Source organism: Mus caroli, chromosome 9 (genome assembly GCF_900094665.2).
Source record: "Mus caroli chromosome 9, CAROLI_EIJ_v1.1, whole genome shotgun sequence".
In the NCBI taxonomy this organism is placed as follows: domain Eukaryota; kingdom Metazoa; phylum Chordata; class Mammalia; order Rodentia; family Muridae; genus Mus; species Mus caroli.
The window spans coordinates 64,469,634-64,478,642 of record NC_034578.1 but is presented as its reverse complement, the minus strand read 5'-3'; the positions used below and the strand labels follow the sequence as shown (position 1 = coordinate 64,478,642).

At 47.2% G+C, this 9,009-nt stretch overlaps 1 protein-coding gene across 1 annotated transcript in view; it reads left to right on the top strand.

Annotated features, from left to right (window-relative positions):
• Tln2 (talin 2) overlaps window positions 1–9,009 on the top strand; it is a 425,269-nt gene that overhangs the window by 371,191 nt on the left and 45,069 nt on the right. Inside the window, exons 45-46 of the mRNA XM_029481962.1 lie at window positions 1,483–1,602; window positions 7,223–7,369. Coding sequence (XP_029337822.1) covers window positions 1,483–1,602; window positions 7,223–7,369 — 267 coding nt within the window. The remainder of the gene's footprint in view (window positions 1–1,482; window positions 1,603–7,222; window positions 7,370–9,009) is intronic.

Below are 9,009 nucleotides of genomic sequence, written 5' to 3'. Positions count from 1 at the left end.
GGTGGCTAGCCTGGCACCCTCCAGTATATGACATCCTGAGGTGGCTAGCCTGGCACCCTCCAGTATATGACATCCTGAGGTGGCTAGCCTGGCACTTTTGGTCAGAGTTGTTAGGTGAAGAGACTTTGTGTTCCTATTAATGAGGCACAAATGGTACAGCTCATGGTACAACTTCATTCTTTTGGGATGCCAATTGTATTTCTTGGAACCTACCTCAGTAGACAAGGAGTCCTTTGAAGGGGCTTTTTAAAAGCCCTTTAAGCTGTACATGGTGGCACATGCTGATAATTCCAGCCCTTAGGAAATAGAGGGGGAATTAGGAGTTCAAAGATAGCTTGAGCTATCTGAGACCTTGTCTAAATACTAAAAGGAATAGCCCTTTAAAATCAAGCCTTTAAAAGATCACAAAGGGGGCCAGCAAGGGGGTGTAGCAGGTAAAGATACTTGTAAGCAAGGCTAAATGACTTGCATTCAGTCCCTGGAATCCTAACAATGGAAAGACCAACCAACTCTTAAGTTGTCCTTTGGCCTCCACACATGCATTGTGGTGTGGACACACACACCCACAAATAAAAATATATTTTTTAAAGATTTATTTTATTCATGTATATGAGTACACTGCAGCTGTCTTCACACACACCAGAAGAGGGCATCAGATCCTATTACAGATGGTTGTGAGCCACCATGTGTTTGCTGGGAATTGAACTCATCTGAAAGAACAGTCAGTGCTCTTAACCACTAAGCCATCTCTCCATTTCCAAATTATTTTTTTTAAGTAACAAAAGAGATAGGGCAGGAGTGAGATTCCTGGAAAAGAGACAGAGACTGTCTTTTAGGTGACTTTTTTGTTCATGGCAAAAAGCCAAGGTGAAGGCTAAACACTAAACTGAGGCATGCTATTCTGAGGTGCGGGCAGACTGGATGCATGGACTGTGTGGGTTGTGGTGGGCCACCATGTTTCAGAAGCACCTTGTGGTGCTTTGTTACAAAGTTACCCAAGCCCTTCAGTCCCTAGTGTTGGTTTCTTCACTGGGTCTCCTTCATGACTTTGTAACAGCCCTATCCTCAGATCCTTTCTTGCCTAGATCCTCATAGAAGCCCGAATCAGGATCTACCACTCACAAGGATCATTCCCTAGAGTGGTCCCTTGTGGAAATTCCTCTGGTGATCCCATATCCATCCTCCCTGAGATTGGGTCCTGAGGACTCGGCTCCACGCTGCACCGCCTTGCACGCTGAGCATGTGCCCATCCATCCAGTCTGAGCTGCAGGGCAGTCCCAGCCCTGGCCTGTTGTGTGCAATGCAGCATGGGCTTCGCTTGAATTGCCCTCCCCAGTGTCCAGCCATTATGCTAGGCCTGGCCTTCACCTTCCCCAGGGGCTAAAAGGGAATGAAACCCTTTGGCTTCCCAGGGTATTAACACATGGTTCTGATGCTTCTCTTTGTGTATGTATTTGTGTCTTGCTTGTTTTCTTTTTCCAGATGACTAAGTCGGTTACTAACCCGGAGGAGTTGGGAGGCCTGGCTTCACAAATGACCACTGACTATGGGCACCTGGCTCTCCAGGGCCAGATGGCAGCAGCCACCGCCGAACCAGAGGAGGTCTGCCACCTTAAGGCCCCTATCTTAAGAAGCAAACACATGGTGCCCGTTCGGGGGATGGGAGAGGGGAGGACCCTGTAGCCTAGTTCTATAAGACCCCAGCCCAAGAGCCAGGAGCAGGTTTCATTCCCCATTACTGTACAACTGATGCCCCAGATTCACTCAGAGCCCCAAATTGTGCCTAGAACTTGGACCCTTGCTGGGGCCAGTTGGCCAAGAACTAGAGTGCCCTGGAGAGTGACTCTCAGATGGAAGGGTTTGTTTGCAGTGTTTTGCCAGACCCTTATAGCTGCCCATCTCCCTCTTCAAATGCCCAAACTTGGGGCTGCCACCTTCCTGCTTCCTGCTGCCCCTTAGCACATCCTATCAGTCATGCTTATGTTTTCCAAAGGCTCTCCAAAATATTAGAGGACCCACATGTGGGATTTCATATTTCCTCTCTTGACAACAATCTGCTTGCATGACACAAAGCCCTGGCCTGTAGGTTCAAGACCCACCTGCTTTCCTTATTACTTTCCACAGAGGCTAATGTAGGTGTGGCCTCAGCAAATCCGTACCCTTAAGAGTCTCAGAATGGCAAGTGTGCACACTGTCAGAGAGCAGTCATTTCTGGAAGTTGTGAGTGGGACCACACAGCACAGCTGGGGACCCAGAGGGGCCTGGAGGAAGCTTTGTCAGTGTGAGTGCCTAGAGAGGGTGTCTAGGGCCCAAGAAACCATGTGGCTCCTTAGAGAAAGGAGGTCCACTCTGAGATACAGAATGATGGAGGGACTGCGGGAACATGGGAAGATACAGGTAACCACATTCGGTGAGATGCAAGCTGTTTATTGAATGGAAACTTTGTTCAGTATTTTCTTTAACACTAGGGCATAGGGAAGCCACAGGTTTGTAACTGGCCTGCTCATTTCCCTGAAATAACAGACCCGCCCTCACTTCCCCAGTACTCTGGGTTGGGACCTGGTGTGTCTAACAAAGGCTTTTAAAGCAACCATAGAAACACAGATCCAAAACACATCACTTTCTAACATATGTCATAACCATGCATGTAAGCAGGCATATCATATATATGTACTGAGGTACATATATATTTCTAGCATGGAGTTTCTTCAGTTTCTAACCATGCTCCTGTCTTTACATTCCAGAGTAGTCAGTTAGGCCTCAGCATGAATAATTGTTTGTAATAATTATGTTACATCAACAAGAAAAATACTGAATCTTGATTCCTTTTATACAGTTTCCCCCTCTTCCTCCTCCTCATCTCCCTTCTCCTTCTTCTCTTTCTCTTTCTTTTTTAATAGTCTTTCTGTTTCAGTAAGACTAGACTACAGTTCTACACTGTAATTTATCTAGACGTATAATTCATTTGGTCAACATGTAATTTTGGATTTCATAAACAAGTAAAAGAAAACTTCAGGAAGCATTTGAACAGTGGGAAGAGGTAGTTGACTTTGAGTGTCGATTGCCAGGGAGGTTTGGGCCCTTCTCCACAGGAAGGGATTTGGAACACTAGCCTGCCTTTTCCATATGGGCAAAGCTCTCAAGAGCTGGCCACCCCAATGCAGAAGCAAGCAGAGCCTTGCTGTGACACAGAATCACTGATTGCACCAAGCCAACAAAGAAAAAAATGTGTCGCTAGCCACACAACACGTCCCCTTGCATGCTGGTGCCTCTGACATGGTCAGTAACACTTGCTGTTTTTGGCAGGGCATCTTGAGATGTATTTTACAGTCCAGACACAAGAGCAGCATGACCTGAAGCCAAAAATGAGAGGGAGAACATAAGATTACCAGTGGCCTGTGCGGGAAAGTTCCCTGTGTGCATTTGCCAGACAGATGCTTTGGGGGAAACTGAGAAGGTTAGGAGGTCCCTGAAGCAATATAGGGTGTTGTTTTGTTTTGTTTTAACATACCAAAATTGTGGGAGTTATTTGTATACCCGAGAGGGCCCCACGTCCCAGAATGTGAAAATATTTACATGCAGGGCATTTGGGAAACCTTTTCCTTCAGAGCCCTGTGGTGTACCCCCAACGAGTCCGCATTCTGGTCTTTTCCACGATGTGACAATTACAGGAAAAGCTGGACCTCTGTCCTCAAACATCAAACAGGATCTTTCTCTGTTTATTTTTCCACAGAAAACTAAGGCTTTGTTAGTAGCACTGTGGAAATTCTTCAGAAAAGTGAAAACTCTCCTGGCAGCTTTGCAAGTTAAGATTAGTTTCTCTCTGAACACAGAGAGACCAGGGAGATGGCTCAGTCATATACAAGCAGGAGGACCTGAGATCAGAGCCCCAGCACCCGTGTAAAAGCTACTCATGGCTGCACGTGCCTATAATCTTAGTCCTGGGGAGGAAGAAACAGGAGGGTGTCTTAGGCCTGCTGGTCAGCAAGTCTAGCCAAATCATTGATGTCCAGGTTCAGAGAGAGAGGCTGTCTCAAAGACTAAGGTAAAGAGAATTGAGGAAGACACCTGACCTTGATGTATGGCCTCTATATGTGCATATAGAAGGACTTGAAACAGCACACATACATACAGAGAGGGAAAGGGCTGAAAATGGGGAGAAGGGAAGGAGGAAGAGAAAAAGGGATGGAGGGAAAGAGGGAGGGGTTGAGCTCCTAGGAGCTACAGCTCCACAGTGTAAGTTCTGGGGAAAGATTTAGTGACTATAGCTCTATCTCTAGGGAAAATCACATCACCACTTTGTGAGCCAGGGAGAGCATTGGTTATATGCCTGGTCCTACAGCCTGCACTCCCAAGTGGAATGGATGTACACGCTGGCATTTTATTTTTAAAATCCCACCCCAAAACTAGCTGTCAGGTAGAGAGAAAGTGGTTCCTGGTTCTGTTGTTCACACTGTCTTCCCTGATATGTTTTCTAAGTGGATCCGACAAGTTCTGATTGTCACCCTGATCTAACTCTCTTAAGGTCCCCCAGCCAAGCAACTCTGGACCCGGTTGCTTTGCAAGTCTTCAAAAAGTCATTTCATTTTTGTTTTGACTTGGCAAGTAAAGGGAAAGTGATGGGGGGTGGGGGGTGCTCCCTCCTCTCCATTGTAATCCGATCTAAACCAGGGCTTTTTTTTTTTTTTTTTTTTAATTTCCTTTAAGGCACAAAAGCAGATGGTTTTCTCTGTACTATTTTTCTTTGATGGAGAAATGAACTGAGGGCTTTTCTTGAGGCTCAAGCAATGCTTCCCTAAAGTTGCCAATTTAAAACCCCAAGTTGTGTGTCTTTGAGAAGCATTCCTTTATAATAAACACTGGTCGTACATTCAATCCACCCTGTGGGTCTTGCAAAGTCGGGCCAGGCTTGCTGAGAAGTTTAGTGTTGCTTTGGGACTGGGGCATTTCTTAGTGCTTATCAGCTGAAACACGATCTTAAAAGTGGGTTCCCTTTCTAGGAAGCTCCTCCAGCTGTAAAAATTTCCAGTGAACTTGCCAGTAGACCCTGTTGATTCTGCGGTCCTCTTGTATTTAAGTATTCCATCAGCTCGCCGTAACCTGGAAAGTAATGAGCATGATAGGTGCCAAGCCCAGATGCTGTGGTGGGCACTGTCCCTTTGTCCTCAACAAAGTATGTGAGACAAGGATCATTTGTTCCCCTCATTTCAGAGATAAACTGAATCTCAGAAAGCTGAACAAAATTCTGTTTTTATTGAGGCCACTTTTAAAAACTTGAATCAGAGGATTTTGTGTGCTGATGTCACCAGCAGTCCCCTGTCACTTGGGGATCTCTGGTCATCCTTTACCACCTCTCAGATAATGCTGACCCTTGAATACTTGGCATTAAACTTTATGGAAGCATAAGGACCAAGTTGAGTTTGAAACTAATGTCACATTCCCTGGCTTCTCCTTGATGTAGTATATAAGCCATTAACATATCTTGTAAAATAGATTTGTGTGACAGTCGCAGTACTTAGAAGGCTGAAGCAGGGGGAATCAAGAGTTCTTGGCCAGCCTGGGCCACACAGCATGGCTCTGCCTTGAATGATGACTATTTGAATGGCATCACTGCTGTGTGGGCAAACACCTCCCCACCACCACCTCAGTGACATGTCCTTGCTGCAGCAGTCCAGACATGTGTACAGAGATAGCGTGTTGCTGAAGGCTACCCCTCCTGTTGTACATCACACAGAGTTAGTAGGACAGCCTGAGCGATGGAGAACCTCTCCAGGACCCAGTGTGCACACTAGAAGGCATCCGGAGTCAGAAGGTCACCTTTCTGCATCTTATGAGCTCTCTGCTAAATGTCCCTTTCCGTCCTAGAAACAGTCTGCGTTTCTATAGAAGGAAGGTAAACATGCGTAGTCCTTCCCACTCTCAGCTCTCTCTTCCCTAAAGCTTGACTAATGAGATAAAAGCAAGGAGACAGCATCTCCTGGGCCAGAATCTCCCCAGGATTATCTACAGTGTCTGAGACCTTTTGGTAAATATTCCTGATAGATGCTAGAAGCAGCAGCCCTGGCTTCTAGCTGTTGTTGATTCTTGACGGTAACGCAGGCTCATGCTTCAAGTTTTTGCTTTTCTTCTAGCTGCTTACTTACCTGGCATGGAAGGCAGTTCATTTGTGGCTGTATTTATCAAACTCACAGTAAAACCTGACACAGAATAGAACCAGAGGAATGCATGCTTTGGGAAGGTGGTGGTGGTAGTGGTGGGGGGGGGGGGAATTTAGTACAGCTTCAAGAAGACAGCCTAGCTATAGTGAAGTTTACTCTGCTTCTCTTAGACAAACTGCCTCTTCTAATCTCTCAGTACAGCAACCGCAAGAGAATGCAGGCCTGGGCTGGGGCTGTAGCTCTGCTGGTAGATGCTCATCCAGCGTGTTGTAAGACCCTGGGTCCCATCCCTAGCCCCACAAAAACAGAATGTGGTTTAGCACATGTCTGTAGTCCCAGCACTTGAGAGGTGGAGGCAGGTGGGTCAGAAGTTCAAATTCACTCTCAGTTCCAGTCAGGTTGAGGCTAACCTGAACTCTAAGATCCTACCTTAATTTTTTTAATCAAGTAGATAAATAAAACAGTATCTATCTGCTGAGCCTTGAGAAATGGGGAAGTCAACCTGGTTTAGCAGACAGGAAGCCTGGGCTCGATGTGACTGCTGTCACCGTACAGTACAGCTCAGGAGTGGGGTGTTGTGTTTGGTAAATATACCAATTTTATAAAATCCGATCACTCTAAAATATGCTCAATTCTAATGGTGTACTTTGCACTCATGAAGAGGGATGTATCAAAGAGGCCTGGGCACACTGTGGGATCAGTAAATGCCTGTTGAATGAATAACACAACTGTCCCACAGAGTTCATTCTGAGGACAATCTATTCCTATAAGGTAGCTTGGGATCCAGATGAGTTAGACCCTCAGAAAAGATAAACATATCAGAAAGGTATTATGCTATCCCACTGAGCCACAGGCTCCCTTAATGAGGCTGTGGGCATTTTTACAGTCATTTTACAGGAAGGTAAATCAACTAAATTCCGTACTTCACTGGACAGGGGTTCCAAATAGAAGTGGAATTTTCCTAGCTGGGCTCCCAAAGGGCACAAGAGAAATTTTCCACCTAGGGCAGGCTTCAATGGCAGGGTCCCTCATAGACCTTCCCTCTCCTGGCTTTGCCTCTGTAGATTGGATTCCAGATTCGCACACGTGTGCAGGACCTTGGCCATGGCTGTATCTTCCTGGTGCAAAAGGCAGGGGCCCTCCAGGTGTGCCCCACAGACAGCTACACCAAGAGGGAGCTGATCGAGTGTGCCCGCTCTGTCACTGAGAAGGTAAGGGGGTCCCCTCTGGGCAAGATGGATATAACCATTGTGCCAGCTTTGGTGGGGACAAAACCAAAATGTCTTCAGCTAAAACAGCTATCTCCCTCACCACCTTGGCCCTTCTCAGCGAGGATGGTATCCCAGAGTCTATTGTGATCCACAGGATTTGAGAAGACCGGGACAAAGCAGACAGCCTGGGAAAAAAAAACAGGGGGCCCCTTTGCAGGTGGCCCTACAACATCAGGAGCCAACAAGGGGATGACAGATGCCACAGCCCACCCTGTAACAGTCAGTCTCCTCTCCTAAAGAGTTTCTAAGTGCTGCTGTGAGCTGGGACCAAAACACTGAAAGAGCAAGAGAGAACAATGCAGACTGAAATCCCTACCCAGCATAGGGAAGGCTGAAGCCAGGCTGGGCTATATAGTGAGACCCTGACTCCAAAGGCAAAAAGCAAACAAAAGGCTGAAACCTGCTTGGTGTGTAGCCTCTTCATTACTATAGTATGAAGCAGGGTGGGCTCTGTGCCTTTAGACGGTAACCTGATGTATCCTAGTGGAAGAGAAGCCCACCCTGAGCTTCTGAGCCTCAGGGCTGCTGCTGTTCAGGAAGATTGTCAGGGGTGTGGCCAGCAAGACTGGAAGAGCTTATCAATTATGTCACCTTCCCAAGCCTTGATTTCCTCATCCATAAAATGAGCACACGAATTTATAACCTGTGACTCTCGGGATCAAGGTGTGTGAAAGTGTCTGGCACTCTGCCAGGTGTGTAATTAAACATTTAACAGATACTAGCCACTGCCCTCTGTATGCTTTCCTCGAAGTTCCTCCCTCCCAGGATGTTGGTTCCCCATAGCTAACAAAGACCCCCATTGAACCCACACTTCATGGTCGCTCTTTCCTTCTGCCCCTCTCTGCAAGCCCCTGGCTTTGCTTCTGTATCAGAGTCCTTCCACGGCAGCTGTTGCGGCTGGGGCTGGGGCTGGGGCTGCGAGTAGCACGGACTGGAGCATCCTCGCTCTGTAGTTCCTCTTCACGTCTGTGTGCATAGAGCTCTGTATTGTTCAGGAACTTGGCCCCAAAGCTGGAGGGCCGGGCAGAGGAAGCCCTCAATGAGAAGCTGTGTACAGAGGCTGCTCTGTCAGCCAGCCCTGGACAAGGCTGAGCCGCCATCTGGCTACCTCCCCCAGCCCACAGGACTGGGCAGCTTCTGGGCTCTACAGTAAGAATTAAATCTCTCAGCTGGAGGAAGGCACCTCTCCTCCCTTCAGAGGCTTACCCAGTACCCAGGAGCCCCAAGCTGCATTCAGCATCATTTTGAGTCAGCCTTGCTCTCATTGCTTCTCTCAGTGGAGCAGCCTGACTTGGGACACATGGAGGAGGACAGAGGTGGCCAGTTTCTAGCAACCAGCCTTTTGGCTGTGTCTTGCTGCAGGTCACAGTACCTGTATATCTTGTCATAAGTATATATCTTTGGTTGTAAATAGAGTATCCTCCACCCATGAGCCCCTTGTCTACCTTTGTGTCAGACTCGGTGACTAATAGATGCCCAGTCAATAAATACCTTGTACACCTTCCACAGTGGGTGGAGGAAGTGTTCTTCCCTCCTCTCTCTCTCTCTCTCTCTCTCTCTCTCTCTCTCTCTCTCTCTCT